Source organism: Vespa crabro, chromosome 2, assembly GCF_910589235.1.
Source record: "Vespa crabro chromosome 2, iyVesCrab1.2, whole genome shotgun sequence".
Lineage (NCBI taxonomy): Eukaryota > Metazoa > Arthropoda > Insecta > Hymenoptera > Vespidae > Vespa > Vespa crabro.
In genome coordinates, this window is record NC_060956.1 from 10,784,638 (window position 1) to 10,802,318 (window position 17,681).

The window sequence follows — 17,681 nt, forward strand, 5'->3', positions numbered from 1 at the left end:
AACCATACAGACCGAATTTATAGAGCAATTATGAGTTACGTTACGTTGTAATTGCAGGTGGATTATATAATACATATGTTGTCCTTCAACTTCGCAAATATTTTCTTTTCTCTCTGATGTCCTTGCAAGGTATTGTCCTTTAATTTAAGAAAGAAAATATATACAAACTATTATTTTTTAATCCTTGTGTTAGATTTAGAACTTTCTTATTGTTTTTTAATAGGGGTAAAGTGATGGATGTAATATAATTAATATCAAATCAAATAAAAATATAATTGCTTTACAGATTCAAGACGAAAAATTGTTATACGTTACAAATCTTCAAAAGTATCAAGTTGGAAGTAGTAATCATGATGATATAGTCGGCCTTCAATTGGTTCTATCTACTTACTTGTTTCTGCGTCTGCTCAATTTTGATATTATTACTTATATTGTACGAACAACTACATTATATGTTATAAATTAAACAAATATACTATTTTTATAATAAATATCCTTTTTTAGTGCATATAAATATAAGCAACAACGTCATAATGATGAATTTTTTAATTTATAAAATTTTAATTTATGAACACTGAATTCAATCATAAGAATCATGTTTGCCACTTACAGATAAATTAAAAGCCGATTGTTCGTAGTTTTTATCTTATTACGCATTTGCTACGCAACAAATAGTATTTGCCTAGCATTAGTCCGTTACGCGGCAAGAATGCGTAGTCGAAGGTCGAGGGGTATTACGATGTCGCATACTTGCTCGCATACTCGCATTGTATATTGCGTAAAAACGTATACGTGTCAACGTAACACATTTTGCGTAACGGTGAACGACGATGAATTGGCTCCATGGATGAACGTGACAAGGCATCGATCTATCCATTGGTGATATTGATCGCCACACTTTTACTTTATTACACCTACGCTCGATCATGTATTGCGGGTGCACCATACATTGGATTATGTTAATACAAACGAAGTGATTCTTTTTTCCCACTTACAACGCAATTCGATTATTTTTGAGAGGTCGCGAAAGTTCAATATATTACTTGCGTGAATTTTACACTTTGAAGAAGGGTAAGATACCGAAATAATAATAATAAAAGTCGTTGTAATGAGTTTGTTTATTATTTATATGTGTATCAATAAAGTAATATTATTTGAACATGTATATATATCATAATAAATTAAGATATAATAAATTGTACACATCAATTATATTATGATAATTAATTATTGTCACATAATAAAAAGAAAGAACAGTCAAAATCAATATGCAGTATTGTTTTAAATGAGAATGAGTATACCTTATGAGCAAATAATTTAGATTAGATGTCTGCTTAAAATGTTCTTATTTTTTTAGTTCATATACATTTTCATGTAATAAGAAATGAGAAAACATGTTATAAAAGTGACTCGATTTCTCCAAAAATGGAAGTAAATATTACTCAAGTCAATTTCAGATCTTGTTTGGTACATAATTATAACAAATTGTTTGGTATATATGATAAAAAAGAAAATTGTTGGCTTTCATAGGTGCAACGTAAGTATCATCGACAAAGCTTAATTGCTATGAGGTATAAAAGAAAAATATCAATTTCAGAAGATTACAAGGGATTTATTAAAATTTTAATAGTAATATATCATTCGATGGACAAGTCGTGTAAAAGTCAAGATTAAGCAATATGTTTTAGAGGAGTGCAGATGCATAAGTAAGACCAGTAAGAGGTGCCGCGTAAGCAAACGGCGATGAGTATGCTGCCGTGTAAGCATTGTAGGTGGGATAAGTAGCGATAGCTCTTGTCGCTGGTAATTGGACTAATCCTCGTTGAGCGTTTTCAATCTGTCCTAATCGGAGTTGAACCGGACTGGCGAGAGCTCTGACAGGTGAAAATCTCTGTTCCTGCTGTTCCTCCTGTTTTAGTTCTTCTTGCTGACCACCTTCTTGTTGGTGCTGTACTTGTTGCTGTTGCTTTTGTCTGACTTGTTGTTGAATCTGCCGGCGTGTCTGCTGTTGCTGTTCTTGTATCTGTTTCAGCTGCTGCAATTGTTGTTGCTGTTGTTCTTGTTGGCGTTGTTGTTGTTGGCGTATCTGTTCGAGTTGCTGTTGTCGCTGCTGTTGTTGCAGTTCGAAATCGCGCGAAGCCGGTGCGTTCTTTAGAGGTCCCGTTCTAGCTTCAACCACTTCAACGTCCGAATCCGGACCAGTCGCAGGAATAGTTGGTACAGCAGGTGCAGCTGCAACGGAAGGTGACACAGCGGGTGCATAGGGTACAAAAGGTGCGGCGATAGCAGCTAAAGCAGTGACAGGTTCCCTGCTAACAACGGCATTGAATCCATTTACGGGATCAGCCGTGTATTCGACGATACGTCGAGTTCCATCGGCTTCGATCAAACTGTAACTACCCTGAACGATATCACCGTTTCTTGTTTCATACTGAGCCTTCGAGTCACCCGTCAGAGTGTCTTGGACGTCATAAGCAAAGCTATACTGTGGTGTCGCGTCAAATTCCTCCAGTTTTGCCGCAGGAACAGTTGCTACAGCTGGTATCGCCGCAGGTACCACTGAGCATTGCCCGAATATCGCCAATCCCAAGAGTACAACGAACTGAAAGGGAGGAAGAAAGAATTAGGCATATTCCTCGAATTCTATCTGACAGTCATTTTAACCATATTAAGATCAAATTTCAATTTATAATGTTTTACGTATTAGTAATGTAAATTGATCAGGATTCAAGGATTTTAATCATTTCTTCTCCTTTGATAAAAATTATAGGGTTCCTTCGATTCTAGGATGTTTCTTCCCTTACATACCTTGCCAGCCATGTTTGTCCACAAGAGGATCGGCAGAAGACTGATGCCTCGGGGTAAAATCGGTGGCACTTTTATACGTCTCGGTTGCGACTCGCATTTTTGTGCCATCCGTATACAATAACCCGCGAGAATTCCTTGCAACAAAAGCCGCAACACGTCAAAACACCCGCCTTTACCGCCCCCACCTAATCTCTCGGTGATATCTTCTTTCTTCTTTTTTTATTCAACGACCTTCTCATAACCGTTGCGATACAACCTGGGCTTGCCCAGGGCATGATGCGCACGTGTACCAACAAGCACAATGAGTATGCGCGCTTATGTTTCTTCATATCGAACTGTGCCGCATACACGCGACCTGTATGCCAATACGCCAATGACCAGGAACGTTCCTTGTACACCGAGGTCGTTCGACGAAAGCAAGTCTTTCCAATTGCACCTCAGCATACCGTCCTTCCTTTCCAAGTGCTAACCTTTCGTGAACATTGGGGTTGCTCGGTTCGACTCAAAAAAACTGATGACAAGCCCCGTCTTGTTTATTTGTCGTGCGATTTCAGTATCTATTTCTTATTTTTCTTTGATTATCTAAAGATAATATTTCATATATTTAGTTAAGAATATTTAAATAGAACATCACATATTTTGAACATAACATATAATATAAATCAGAACCATATAATATTTTTGTATCAAAAACTTAGTTTGTAAAGTCAATTTTTGTAAAATATTTATTTTTTTATTCTTCTTCACATTTTGGTCAAAATTCCTTTAGTTTCTGTAAGCAATCATCAAGAATGACTTGGAGTCGTATACATTGTATGCTAATTGAACATCGATGTAAGTAAATTTCGAGAGACAACAGAAGGTTGTTGAATAATGTGCCCAATACCTACAACGCAAGCCATCGGAAAATTCAGAACAAGTGACGGGCAAGAAGAGACAAGTATTGTCGACAGACGGTTTACATTGCTTGTAAATGAAATCCTACGGGGATATCTATTGGATTGTCTGAAAAGATTGTGCCGATTTTTGGTAGGTGACGTAATGATAAAATCGGTACGAACTTTCTGGGCAACCCAATACTTTCATTACTTAAAACGAAGATTAAGTATTAATTGTCGCCAATTTCCGGCGAGCTGACCAATATCTATACCAATATATAAAGAGGCAAAGTTTGTTTGTTCCATTGTTCGAAATAAACTCAGAAACTACTAATTCGATTTAATAAAATCTTTCACTGGCTAATAACTTAGATCTTTCTGAATAACATAGGCTATATGCGATGTCTAGAAGCCTAACAACAAAGAAGAGCATGTATGAAGTCTTATACAGTCTTTCACGCTCTATATTCTAATTTAACGTAAAAATTACGCAATCGATTTTAACGAAACTTTCAAAAATACATTTATAGACATTTCGATAGTTTTTAAAGGTATTAATCATTACGCTATAATTTCAGGAAGTAGAACAATAGATGAAAAAGTGGAGTACCGTGTAAAAAGAATTAGTACGATTCTTCAAAAATCCTGGTGTAATCGTACAAAAGAGAAAGTTTCTTATAAAAAAGATTTATTACAAATAGATTTTTCTTTCAGCGAAATACATTTTATAAATCCATACTTCTCAATGCAAGGCACGTTTCTTCGCGTACTCTACAAATATCTTTTGCGAAACAATGACGACTCGTCGATAGTTCAACGATTTTTTTCATAATATATGTTGGTAAGATAACAGAAAACAATCGAAACTTTAATTGCAATAATTCGCATTGTTTTCGATTTAGAAAAATAGGTCATTGCAATAGTTTCATTTACATTATTTCAGTGTTTAATAATTTCTAATTCATCCTTCGTCACATCACATCTTAATGCATATAGAAATAAGTATCTCTTATAGATCGATTGGTGAATATTAATTACACATTTACGATTTAAATTATAAAAGTTATCATGTTTTTGACACAAACATTTCATAAAGGCATTATTTTTCTTCGAAATTACTTTTATTTTCAATCGATTAATACAAAACAAAAGTCTTCAGAAGATGTGTAATCAATCTTCTTTCTTTTCGAGAAATACTCAGTAAGCAGTTTTAAGTATTTTAACATTATCAAATCAAAGAGGTAAACAGGAAGCAAATGTATTATAATAAAATATCTTTATTATACATACAAAATGTCAATTAAAATTATTAGTTATATACAATGCTACAAAATTTTTTATTATCGACGGACAGTTTAAAATCTCGAAGCTTCTATAAAATATTGAATAAATTTTCATGCAGTATATAACATCTTCATTGCAATTTACTTATAAAAAACATCACGATGATTCATGGCAAGCATTTGTAGTATTTATAGCAAACTTCGTATCTTCATTAAGTTAAACGAAGGAAATATGAACCGAGTAGATATACAGAGATAAGTGTGACTAGTTGTATGGAGAAATAATGATATCAGTTATATTTGTATCTAGAATAGTTATAGTTAATGACGGTAGGCAATGGGAGCAACAGGAGCAACAGGAACGATCGGTTTGATTAGGGCTATAGGTTCCCTGTGGACGACAGCGTTGAATCCATTAATTGGATCAGCCGTGTATTCGACAATTCGTCTGGTACCATCAGCTTCGATTAAGCTGTAACTGCCACTAACAACGTCACCATTTCTGCTCTCGTGTTGACTCTTCGAATCACCGGTCAAGCTATCGCTTACATCGTAAGTGTAAGTGTATTGCGGATGAGGATCATAATCCGTGGCTGGAGCTATAGGAGCAATAGGTACTGGAATAGCTCCTCCGTTGCATAGAGCAAACATTCCAGCTGCCATGACGACAAGGATCAACTGAAAAAAAATATTTTTTATACCATTAATTCTACACGTCGAATAATTATTTTTTTTTTGTGTTTACTCATATTGTAAATAAAATAACTGAGTACTACCTAATAATATCAAATTGATATAAAGTAACAAGATTAACGTCTCTTCTCGTATAACGTATGTAAAGCTCATTGTTTTTGAAAGCGAATTACTTCGAATGCGAAAAGGACGAAAGTTTCACATTGCCTTATAAAGATTTCCTAAGTGGATTACGATAGAAGTGATTGGTATATGACATAATCATGCGTGATTATTGATAAATCAATACCATCGATCGGTGATATGTAATTCATAATTTTATTAAAATAACGTGCTATCTTATAACAATGTACATCATATTATATTAATAAATCATATTTCGAAAGTAATTTCATTATTTTCTGAGATACTTTCTACGATCGATTTATGATTACTTTGCTTTATTTTTCAATTTTCAAATATTTTTAGATTTTAACTCAAAAATAAATCAAATAATGTAAATTAAAAAATTTAGAGGAAAAGAATTAAAAGATTTAAATGTTTTTAGTTTTCTTCGTAATTTTTGTATTTTTCTAATTAATTTATACTATTTGTATATAAAATGTATTGTCAAGCAATATTTTATTATTTCCATATAGATTTCATATAATCGTGTATTCTCACCTTGATAGCCATGTTTTTTTACTTGAATATAATTCTATGATCTCACAGATGTGTCTAGAGGAGGACTGACATTCGACTGAGTTCTGACAATCGTATTTATAGGAACGACAGGGTGGTCATTGGTGAAACGTGTGTCGCATCCCTTGTTGAATTGCAAACAGTTTGAAATGAGTGTACGTGACGTGTATCATACGAGACAGGAAAAGTTTCGCTCTCATTTTGAACTATTTTCGTATCCTCAAATGACCGTATTATAATCAATAGTTACGCAAAAATTTTTGTTTAAAAATAAAAATCTTTAATTTTTAAATCAACGAAAGGTAAACAAAATCAATAAAAGAGTTCAGTTTTATAAATTTTCTTCTGTAGTATCGTTTACCCTCGCATTTTCAAACGGTATTCTTTTTTTTATAAACAATGTAGTTAAATATGACATTCATTAATTTTTTATTAAAGTTACACACAAAATCAAATATTTAATATTTAAATGGTCAATAATTTTTCTGTACCACCGTATTGCTTTCGCCATTGCGTAACTGAAAGGTTTTGGTCACAGCTGCAAGTGTAACACTTCCGCTATGTTAAGTTGGCCCGCACAAAGAATACTAAGTGCACACACGATTTATCATGTGTGCTTACCTTTCGATCGTAAGATTATAAAGTATACCAGATAGTTATAGTAATTACATATGTCTCAGTTATTCTTCACTTCTACATTTTTCATTTTTAGGTAAGTATAAGAGTTATAATATTTATTAAAAATCTACTAATTAAAAAGATTTAATCTTTAAATCATTAATTCTTGGATATATAAGGAAAAAAACAATTTTTATAACGTTAAGTAAAATATAAAATAAATTTGTATGTATGTAACAAAGCTCATTAATTGAAATAATTTTTTCTTGAAATATTTTACAAAATGTAATACACACAATTTTTTTAAAAAAATACAATGCCATCCAGGGATTTCATATAAATAATATTCTTCGGGTATGTATTAATGTTATCTATTATTTTTTAACAATTAGTTAAAATTTTACATTACTAGATGGCGTTGGTAATTTACCGACCAAAAATTAAAAAGTGCGCGAAGTTCTTTTATATGTTTATATTTCCTTTACATAGTATAGCACGAGATATATAAAATTATAAATGATAATATATCTTATTTGTATATAATTTAATTTTTAGTGTAATTTATTTTATTCTATACATACTTTAATTTTTATATTTTACTCTTACATACTTTAATCAATGAATTGAAAGATTTATTTCTACATGATAAACCTATAAGAAAAAAGCATTCTGTATCAATGAAAAACACTAAGATATATTCTTATAAATATATTAGCTGTCAAAATACCGCAAACACCGTTCAGAATTCTTTGTAATAAGAATAAAATATACAATAATATAAACGAATTTCAAGTTTTTTAAATTAAAACAAGAAAGTTCGTATGTCACTTATTGATTAGAAATTAGGGCCATGTAATTTTTTGCCTTTTCTTTGTAGGTGGTAAAGTTGAATCCTATAACACAAAGGTAATAACTTTAATAACAAAATAAAAAAATGTTAATAGTATAAATATATGTATATAAATACATCAAAACATACTTCATTTTCTTCATTACTTTCATGTTTGTTAATTCCATTACAATCAGTTTCTACTTTTGATATAGAAGTTAGACGAACTTTTTTCAATACTGATTTAGTTTCATGCATGAATGACTTGGATTCTACTAAATTTCCCTGAGATACTCTTCTTTTCTTTTCACGTAAGTTAGTTGTATTTGTATTGTCATGTTTATTAGAAACACTAAAAAATAAATTTACAAATTATTATTAAAATATTAAATCCTCTACAAATATGTAAATTATGCTTACTGTACTGTTATATCTTGATCTGTTTTTGACACAGGCTTCTGATTTAAATTATTTCTATTTGCTTCTTTACAATTTATATCTCCAGGTTGTCTTTGGGGTAATGGCATGGCAACTCGTTTGTATAACTCTATCAATTCAGTTTTAGATAATGTTTCAAAATTTGTTATTTCAATACATCTCTATATAAACAAGATAAAAGTATATTATATATTAGAGATATCATATAATATAGAAAAATACATATATTTTTATAAAATATATATTTCAAAGTTGAGTTAACATTGATGTGATACTCACATTTTTTAATATTTGACAGAGTTCATGTTCTGATAAAAATTCTGGTTTAGTTAATCGATGTGAATCTATTATTGACATTATTACTTATTTACATAAAATCAAACTATTTTTGTTACATGAAAATATTTCATTGTATTAGTAAAGTAATATTATTAAGAGTTATCCTACTCCCATTGTTTACTCGAATAATTTTTATCAATTCAAAAGGTACTGATAATAATTATCTATTTAACATTAAGCATTCAGTATCCTTAATTATCATTAGATAAATGAAGAGTACATAACCTAAAAGTTTATATCGGATGAAAATTATAAGGAAATTCCATTTTTATTTCTTAATCGCATTATTTTAACTTTATTCATAATAACTTCGAATTATTTTTAATCTCATAGGTCATTTTCACGCGTTTGTACATTACACGTTATAATACACAGAATCAACAACCAAGCAGTAAGATTTAATTGTCTACTATCGCGTGATGATAAATTCTTAGAACTGTGATACTTCTTAATTCTATATAGATATAGATAAATATATTTATCTATAATAGATAAAATAGTAAATAATCATTCATCAAAATGTATAACATAAAGATTATCAGATATTCAATATTATAGGTATAAGGCTTAAAACAATAAAACATGTCTAAATTTTAAAAATAAAATATTTTCTGCCAAATAAGTATATTATATGAAGTATATTGGAGTTGAAAATAACAAATCAATGTTTTCTAAAACTAACTTTATTCATGTCATTATTTAATCAATCAGTATTGTATTCAATATGATACGTTTCTTTTCCATTTTAATATTCACATATTTATTACCTAACTATAAAATGAAAATAAGTACATACGCAAAATTATAATAACAATGGAAAACAATAAACAACAAAGATATGTAACATATAACTGTAATATATTGACATATGTATAGATGCTTTTTTATATATAAATTATATACAAAGTACATTAAATTTGAATGGTCCTTTCATCAATGACATATACTGTTGAAAGGAAAATTTTTATTTTTTGCAGAATAAATTCATTCGCTTTGTTAAACGAATTATGCACATATACTTTATGTGTACGAGAAAACGATGTCATTTTTATGCAATGATTAAACTGGCAATATCTGGAATAGAATGTGTTCAGAACTATATTTTTATATATAAAAAGTCTTCTTAAAGTATGTATTACAATCTTAGCTGTGCATGATTTCGATATCAACGACATTTGAAACTGTCAATGCAGATTTATAAAGACTAGATGATACTGTCTCTGATATAACTTTTTTTTTCATTGCTGAAATCGTTTCAACATCGAAACCTGAGATTTCCACTTTAAACTCCAGGAAAAATGCTGCAGTTTTATTTTTCGTTAAAATTATTTTTTAATTGTGGCTTGTTCGTCAAAGCAGTTATTTGAGACTTTCTTATTTGACATACATTGGTAAATAGTAAAACATTTATCTCTTTTCTTCTGTACAGTTGTTATTATTATTCCATCGATAATAATTCATTTTAATGACAGATTAAGACCACAAAATGAAATGGATAAGTCTTTTATAATGATAATAGATACAGAAAATTTGATCAACATGATTTTAATACTATTATAATATCTCTGATAGTTTCACATTATTAACATTACAAGTTACTGGTAATATGCCTCTACCAGTAATATGTCAGTATAAAGGTTTAAACATTTGCTATGTTGCAATTCGTAATATTCGTACGCATTCATGGCGTAACTTCATTTATCTCTCCAATCACGAATGTATTCTTCAACAAGATTGTGACCTTATTTTTCTCATACATGATATATAGTAATATTGAAAAATTTCTATTTAAAAAATATTGAATAAATATATAACGATTTTATACAATTGTACTGTATATACTTTTCATTCCGAAATTAAAAATTAAAGTGGAAGTAAAAAGGCACTATTTTTGGGTATAGAAAGCAATCCTCTTCATAGGCCTTTCTATCTTCTATCAGTTAGACTGTAATTTAATATCTCATATTATAGAAGTTACGCCGTTGCGATCGAACAACGCTCATTCTATTATGTTTATAAAATCGTATTAATTACTTATTGAATGTAATATAATTAAATAAAAATATATAAATAAATTATGATTGTTGATCAACAAAATAAGATACAACAAAAATTTGATAGTATCTTATAATACAGTGGAAGCATAAAGTAATGTTATTTGTATATCTTATTACAAACTATAGTAGAATTATTATGCTGTAAACAATTACTTTTTCATTATCCCTTAATAAATTTGATTAATTGAGAAAAAAATTAAAGATTGGCAAGAGAATGTTCAATTGTTCCACGCACAGCACATTATGCTATGAAGATTATGATGAATATTATCTCATCATAACTGCATTACATAAAAAGACCAATATTATATCATATTGACTGTCGAGGATGACATCAATTTAACAATCATTAAACAGGTGTTTCATGATCAGTCTCTTCGATTCTTCCCAATCTCCAAGCATTTGGATCACCTGCTGCTGTAAGTTTATAATAACGTTAAAAACTTTATGTAATAAAGATTAAAAACTTCATTGGACTAAATACATATCATACATACAAATTTTAAATTTATTCTAAATAATTATGTAAACAATAAATAAAAGTCATTTATTAGATTAATATAACCTATAGTAAATAATTGTTCTTTTCTGGCACTACATTAATTATTTTAATAATTAAAAATATAAATATAATTTCAAAGTATTCGCAGTAACCAAAATGAAGCCTACATTGTTATTGCATATTTCAAAAGCTTTATCAAACACTGATAACAATCCACACACATGCATACAATTTTAAATCAATAACAGTAATATTGCTGAGTAAAAACAATAGGAGAGACGCTTAAGAGGAACCTACCTGCATACAATATTCAGGAGAAAAGAATAAATGAAGTTTTTCTGTAAAATTCTGTAAGATGTGAGATGTGTATGCTTTTTTCAAAAACATAATATATCCAAAAATGCATACAAACGTGCTAAATAGAGGCACAATTTGTTGCAAAAGCATTATAAGGAAGACTGAATGTTGCATTGCACAGGATTTAAAGGACGTGTATAAGGCACGCACAGATGATTTGAGGTATGATGTAAGGCATTGTGTAGTACTTCTTGGCTCATGTACAGCAGCGGCATTCTCTCTTCTATCCAAAGCAAAATCAAAATTGAGGTAAAATTAAAAACTTGAGTACAAAATTACAGTTGCAGGTAATAAATATTCTCACTAATTATTAGTTTATTATTGAAACGAATTCTATAGTGTTCTCTTTATTATATAGAGAATTTAATACCAATTTATCAATTATTTAAGTTAAAAAAGATAAAAAAATTTTATAAAATATAAAAGCAATCAAAATAAAGTATTTATAAAAAATATTTGTAGTAAAACATTTAGGAATTGAAACTTTATATCAGATGTCCAAAAAACATCAACCATAATCATAAATTATGAAGGAAAACATATTAACATGCATATTGACATGCTGCCATATAGAAGTCATATCAAATCAAATATATAACATAGTTTTAATAAAATATAATTTAAAATATATTCTAAAAAATTAATTATATTAAACATTTATTATGATATATACTACTAAATATTAATATGCTCAATGAAAATTGACATTAATCTTATAAAAAAGTTAGTTAAAATAACTAATAATAATTTTATTATTAGTTATAATATAAAATATAATATAAAATAATTTTTTGTCATAGAGGCTGCTGTTATTTTTGTTTTGAAATTTATTCTCTTTTAACATCATTTTAAATATTGAGTTGTAAAGAAATAATATTTCATTTAACTAAAATAGTAATATTTTTTCTTAATCTATTGAGTCTCAATTAATCATAAACTGTTTTTTTAACACATAAACATATAAACATGCTTATATGTAATTTGATAATTTTTACCTTGAAGTTGACGACTGATAAGAGCAGTAATCCCCTGACTATCACCTGTTTTTTTAACGACGAATAACTTAGTATCTGGATCATTTTCTAACGTCCCTATGCTGCCAAGACCAATAACTTGTCCATTTTGTTGTTGATGACTGCTAGCAGCCATTGTTTCACTAACCTATATTATAAATATAACGTAGTTACTGTTACATCTTTAATAAAGATAAAGATGCATCTATTTTCACCCTTCTTGAAAATATAACACACACTTTATTTTATTAATAATAAAAAATGATCAAAGAATTACCTGCATCAACTTTTTAACTACATCTCTGCCAAGAATATGATCAAAAACTGCCTGCAGGAATTGATCACTAATAATGCTTAATTTTAACTTATCTCTGTGCCATAATAATATCCTTGATTCTTCCATAGCTGTTATAGATACCTGTAGAATAAAACGGATCTTTAATATATATATTTCTAGATAATATATAAAATAAATATATGTATATAAATATATAAATATATAAAATACACAAAGTAAAATAAAAATACCTGGAAATATTCATCTGTAGAGACACCAAACCATTCTGGAGAATCCAGAAACTGATGAGGGAAGACAATATGCAATGCTCTTCCATTCTGTGATACAACTAATCTAAAGTAAAACAGAGAAGATTCGTGGACTTTACTCATAATTATATGGTCTTTACTCATTAATTATAACTTAAATTCAATGTTATTTGCACAAACTTCACTATTGGCTGTTCATCTTTTGAAGATGAATAATTAAATACTTACTTTCCTGATAATACCAATGATAAGGAGTCAACTTTTGTTACTTTCTCTTGAGCGTAAACTTCTTGATATTTTAATTGTCTGATGATCTTCATACAATTTAAGACTTTTTTAAATTGATGGCGTGATACTCTCAATGGCTGGAATACGGCAATATATACCTGTATATCAAAAACTAAGTATAAGAGATTTTTTCTATTTATAGATTTAAATTCTAATGTAACATTGCTGTAGTCTTAAAATATTACTAATATATTTGTAATATACACTATAACTTAACTGAGACTTATTTACATAAAATTTATTAAAAATTGCCATGTACTCCTGAAATCATTATAAGACTAAGTTAAAAAATGTTTACATGGGTTTGAAAGAAATATTTATAGCATGCTTTATATACCATATTAAGAAAACAGTAGCTACAATAATAATAATAGCTATGATTACAAGCTATGTCTCTTATAGATATTAATTGATATTTAATTCTTCCAACTGTTTTCAAAACTTAGTTCAATTAAATTAAGATTATTATCATATAATAAATGATAGATTCTAGTGAAACTGAATGGGACTAGTGACTTTACAAATTAAAAAATATATCCAAAAAAGTTCTGATCAGTTGGAATTTCTAAATGCATATTTGAAAAAAATTTCCACATTACAATCTACAACTATGCATTCCTTAACAAAATTCTAATCACTAATAAATCTATTGTTATGCAAAGCATAACTATACATCATTTTCAAACATATTTTAAGCTATGCAATACAGTACATATCAATCTACTTTTTGTTTTATATGATATAAATATATATCTCTGGTGTATGTTAAAATAACTACATATATATTTGTTAAATAAAAGAAATATTATAAAAACGTTATCATACAATTGTATAAAGTAATATGAAGCATCTTATATATAGAATGTAACATTTTTTAAACCTTAATGAATTACTTTATCAATTTCTAATAATCAATTGTTAATTTATACACTTTAAAACAAGCCTGAACATGGGAATTCAATGAAAACCAAATACTTGTTTTTTCCACCTAAACAATATTGTGTTCTCCTATGCCCAGATCTGTCTTAGGACATTGCATAAATATAAAATATGCAAAATAAAATATTGTAACATTGTCCTAAGTCATTATAGCTTCTCTTTTATCTTTTACTTACCTCTTCAACTTCCCTTGAAAACTTGATAGGCCTGAGCTTGTAAAGAAGCGTGCATACATGGACGAAGTTGATGACAACAAAGAGAGCATTCCAGAGCACGACGTCCAGCCAACAAGCTATTGTCCAGCCCCACAAAGCAAGAAAGGCACAGCCCACGAGCAGAGTGCACCTTAAATAGAGGACACCATGTATGCCACTTGGTGCAAGGTGTGACAATAGGAAGAAGACATTTGCTAATTGAAAATAGACATGGTTCACATAAATTCCTTGATACGGTTGGCAGGTAAGAACTCCGTGAAGAAAGGTTGGAGGCACTGTTGGCGAATGAGGATGGCCAGTTCCATGGCTGACCACTGACAGTCCAGAACCTATGAAATATTAATGAAAGAAACTGTCCCAAGAAAGTAGTGAATATTTGTGAAATTTAAGGAGTTAAATATGATGAAGATATATAAAAAGTGTCTTTAACAAGATAAAGTGTCCTTAGAAATACTTGAACATTACAAAAGAAAAAACTAGAATTATCTATTCTACGTCAAACTACATTGTCATAAAATTTATGTATGTACATTGATACTTGTATCTATGTGTATGTATCATAAAAGCAAAGCAAAACTGTACAAAGTTGAGATATACACAAATGAAGAGATATACGTACTTGCTCTATCATCAGTGGTCACATTCCTACATTCGTCATTCTCATGATGCGTAACAGTTGGTGATGATATATCTGATGTGACAGTATTATGAGGTATATTGAATGTATCAGCATTTGTTAAACTAGCATCAACACTGTTAGAAATTGAATATAGAAGTATAAGGAATGAAATGGAAGCACCCAAGCCTTCTCGGCTTCCTATTAAATCAAAACAGATCCACATCCCCGCATTACCACCAAATTATCCAATTTCGTTTCAGTCTGTATAAAAATAATTTTATCAATTTTTTTGGTCATAGTGTAGTAAAGAAAACCAATATTTGAAACAACTTCTAACATATTATAATTTACATAGTACAATTTACTATGTAGTTATTAATTAACAACTAGAAATTATATTTCATACTTATTTATAAACGATGTAATAATGAATTCTCTGTGCCATTTGTGAATATGTAATTTTTGTTTATATATCTACATTACTCTCAGCTAAAATTAGAACTTGAAGATGAAAACCATCTTGTAGGCTTCAGGTCAAGGAAGGATATTTGCATTACAAACAGCTGTGGGAAGACAACGTCAACATCTGTAATATAGACCAATAATATATTTATAGCAATTATCTTACATAAAGAATTTTTTTTAATATAATTTTATTTAATTTTTACAATATCTATTATTAAGAATATTATTTTGTTATACATTCTAATCTAAACATTTTAGTCAGAAGCTTTATTTAACATACACATGAATGAGTGTATAAAAAAATCTATATGCTCCAAACAAAATTTAGTAACTTATTTTTATTCTAATTATTAAATATTTGTATTTTACAGAATGTAGTGAAGATAGAAGTAATTCAAGGATTGTTTATATAATAATCAAAATTGGGTAACTCGTTATTATTAATATTATTGAAAAGTACACAAAATATAGACCATTTTTAGAAACGTAAAAGTAAGCTTGAATTTAATAGTAAATAAAATGTGTTGATCATTTTTTATTGTCCAATTTTTTATTAAGATACAAAATCTAATATTTGAAATATCTTTTTTTGACAATGTATGTTTACGAGATTGAGAATATTGACGCATTTATAAAGTATCATATTGAAATCAATAAATAACTTACTCATGGAAGATTTAAAATGATGCGAGCTTACGCAAGGCATACAGATAAAGAAATAAATAGAAATTTCGAGTATTTCCTTATGATTTTTAGAATTATTTGAACTCGGTACACGAAACAAATTCACTTATCCAATAAACGTCAAACTAGCAGAAAGACGTTGCTGTAGCAGTGACAAGTAAAGGCGACGGCAAAGCGTAAGAGGCAAGAGGGGATTAAATAGGCCACGCTACACTAATGAGGTATGTTCCTAAATGTACCACCTATAAACAATAAAAACATTCGCTAGTATTCGATGGCATTTCTATGAAATTGCTTATAGATAAACAAAAATTGTTGATTGGCGTATTTTTATATTATCTTTCTATTAAATTTTCAGGTTTATTATAATTTTCTTTTCTTAAATATTCGCAAGATGCCAGCACAATACAATTGCAATAAGCGAATGTATCTAAGATGTTTGGTATCACTGACAGAATTTGGAGGTTGTTTTAAATAATATTTTGAAGAAATATTTATAAAACTTTAAATTCCATTTATATACGTATATATGTGTACACAAATATTAGTATATATGTATTGATATAACTATACTAATAAAATGACAACGGAAAAAGATTTGGTAAATGGTATGTATTAGAAATTAAAAATACTTTGTAGCATTATGTATATAATTTAAAAAATACATATCTCTTATGTAAATTATATGTGAAGTCTCTTTATGTAAATTATAATATATAAAACATAATCATTACGTTTAGCGTCATTTTTCTATAGCGGTAAGAGAATCTTTGGAAGCTGGTGGAGAGCTTGGTCGTATAAGAGCTGAAATGCGAACTGAAGTTTTCAAATTATTAGATAGTTCTAATTCGGAAAGTAAAATACAAAATTCCAAACAATCGTCTGATATTATTATCTTCAATGAGCTTGTTCGCGAATATTTAAATTGGATGGGATTTAAGTACAGTTCAACTGTGTTTGTTGCAGGTAGAAAAAATTTTAAATTGTATCATTTAATTCATATTTTAAGAAATATAATATGTAATCAAAATTAATATCCTCATTATAGAATGCGATCTTTCAAAACATCCTTATGATCGAACATTACTAGCACAAGTTTTGGGAATAAAAGAAACTAATACAAGTAAAAAATTGCCCTTGCTTTGTGGCATAATAGATTCATTAAAGCATATGAAAAATACATAAAGACAACAATATATTTATGTATCAACAAAATTTACTTAATAAGTATATATATTTGTGTATTGCAACTTCTATATGAATCAGATATTAGTATTTGTCAATAATTTATAATATAAATTATGATAATGCCATTCATTTTGTATACATTTAAAATTTAGATTCAAAATTATACATTGAATATTGTATTAATCGAAATAAATAATATTAATAAAGGTCAAAATACTTATATAATTTTAGTTATCTTTCG

General features: G+C 28.7%; 5 protein-coding genes across 7 annotated transcripts; 1 reads left to right on the forward strand and 4 right to left on the reverse strand.

The window, feature by feature from the left end:
- Positions 1 to 1,591: 1,591 nt before the first annotated feature.
- On the reverse strand, positions 1,592 to 3,118 carry LOC124422394 (PH domain-containing protein DDB_G0275795-like). Its single transcript, XM_046958790.1, has 2 exons — positions 2,809 to 3,118; positions 1,592 to 2,602 (listed from the first exon to the last, which is right to left on the reverse strand). The coding sequence occupies exons 1-2, from the start codon at positions 2,914 to 2,916 to the stop codon at positions 1,685 to 1,687; spliced, it is 1,026 nt and encodes a 341-aa protein (XP_046814746.1). The 5' UTR covers positions 2,917 to 3,118; the 3' UTR covers positions 1,592 to 1,684.
- A 1,424-nt stretch (positions 3,119 to 4,542) lies between these two features.
- On the reverse strand, positions 4,543 to 7,127 carry LOC124422396 (larval cuticle protein A2B-like). The gene is made up of 3 exons (XM_046958794.1): positions 6,835 to 7,127; positions 6,326 to 6,467; positions 4,543 to 5,647 (listed from the first exon to the last, which is right to left on the reverse strand). The coding sequence occupies exons 2-3, from the start codon at positions 6,335 to 6,337 to the stop codon at positions 5,291 to 5,293; spliced, it is 369 nt and encodes a 122-aa protein (XP_046814750.1). The 5' UTR covers positions 6,338 to 6,467; positions 6,835 to 7,127; the 3' UTR covers positions 4,543 to 5,290.
- Positions 7,128 to 7,571: 444 nt separating this feature from the next.
- Positions 7,572 to 9,008, reverse strand: LOC124433100. Its single transcript, XM_046982683.1, has 4 exons — positions 8,508 to 9,008; positions 8,211 to 8,389; positions 7,941 to 8,142; positions 7,572 to 7,854 (listed from the first exon to the last, which is right to left on the reverse strand). The coding sequence occupies exons 1-4, from the start codon at positions 8,583 to 8,585 to the stop codon at positions 7,804 to 7,806; spliced, it is 510 nt and encodes a 169-aa protein (XP_046838639.1). The 5' UTR covers positions 8,586 to 9,008; the 3' UTR covers positions 7,572 to 7,803.
- Positions 9,009 to 9,234: 226 nt separating this feature from the next.
- Positions 9,235 to 16,408, reverse strand: LOC124422385 (popeye domain-containing protein 3). Of its 2 annotated transcripts, XR_006941856.1 has the most exons (10): positions 16,235 to 16,408; positions 15,510 to 15,689; positions 15,104 to 15,364; positions 14,446 to 14,813; positions 13,271 to 13,428; positions 13,025 to 13,127; positions 12,774 to 12,914; positions 12,479 to 12,644; positions 11,424 to 11,706; positions 9,235 to 11,041 (listed from the first exon to the last, which is right to left on the reverse strand). XR_006941856.1 is itself a non-coding variant. In XM_046958768.1 (9 exons), the coding sequence occupies exons 3-9, from the start codon at positions 15,324 to 15,326 to the stop codon at positions 10,974 to 10,976; spliced, it is 1,227 nt and encodes a 408-aa protein (XP_046814724.1). In that variant the 5' UTR covers positions 15,327 to 15,364; positions 15,510 to 15,689; positions 16,235 to 16,407; the 3' UTR covers positions 9,235 to 10,973. The 2 variants fall into 2 exon arrangements, 1 of the variants encoding a protein (XP_046814724.1); XM_046958768.1 differs by lacking the exon at positions 11,424 to 11,706 and having other exon boundaries at positions 16,235 to 16,407.
- Position 16,409: 1 nt separating this feature from the next.
- Positions 16,410 to 17,641, forward strand: LOC124422387 (centrosomal protein 20-like). Of its 2 annotated transcripts, none has more exons than XM_046958770.1 (4): positions 16,410 to 16,473; positions 16,611 to 16,860; positions 16,993 to 17,218; positions 17,301 to 17,641. In XM_046958770.1, exons 2-4 carry the CDS (start codon positions 16,858 to 16,860, stop codon positions 17,435 to 17,437), a joined length of 366 nt encoding a protein of 121 aa, XP_046814726.1. In that variant the 5' UTR covers positions 16,410 to 16,473; positions 16,611 to 16,857; the 3' UTR covers positions 17,438 to 17,641. The 2 variants fall into 2 exon arrangements, with proteins under 2 accessions (XP_046814726.1, XP_046814725.1); XM_046958769.1 differs by having other exon boundaries at positions 17,009 to 17,218.
- Positions 17,642 to 17,681: the final 40 nt, after the last annotated feature.

Coding starts and splice junctions, on each gene's coding strand:
- LOC124422394 (XM_046958790.1), bottom strand. CDS start 2,916: ATGGCACAAAAATGCGAGTCGCAACCGAGACGTATAAAAGTGCCACCG. Junction 2,603..2,808: donor GGACAAACATGGCTGGCAAG/GTATGTAAGGGA, acceptor CCTCCCTTTCAG/TTCGTTGTACTCTTGGGATT.
- LOC124433100 (XM_046982683.1), bottom strand. CDS start 8,585: ATGTCAATAATAGATTCACATCGATTAACTAAACCAGAATTTTTATCA. Junction 8,143..8,210: donor GATCAAGATATAACAGTACA/GTAAGCATAATT, acceptor TTTATTTTTTAG/TGTTTCTAATAAACATGACA. Junction 7,855..7,940: donor AAAGTAATGAAGAAAATGAA/GTATGTTTTGAT, acceptor TTTGTGTTATAG/GATTCAACTTTACCACCTAC.
- LOC124422385 (XM_046958768.1), bottom strand. CDS start 15,326: ATGTGGATCTGTTTTGATTTAATAGGAAGCCGAGAAGGCTTGGGTGCT. Junction 12,915..13,024: donor CTACAGATGAATATTTCCAG/GTATTTTTATTT, acceptor TTTATTCTACAG/GTATCTATAACAGCTATGGA. Junction 12,645..12,773: donor TAGTTAAAAAGTTGATGCAG/GTAATTCTTTGA, acceptor TTTATAATATAG/GTTAGTGAAACAATGGCTGC.
- LOC124422387 (XM_046958769.1), top strand. CDS start 16,833: ATGACAACGGAAAAAGATTTGGTAAATG. Junction 16,861..17,008: donor GGAAAAAGATTTGGTAAATG/GTATGTATTAGA, acceptor ATTTTTCTATAG/CGGTAAGAGAATCTTTGGAA. Junction 17,219..17,300: donor TTCAACTGTGTTTGTTGCAG/GTAGAAAAAATT, acceptor TCCTCATTATAG/AATGCGATCTTTCAAAACAT.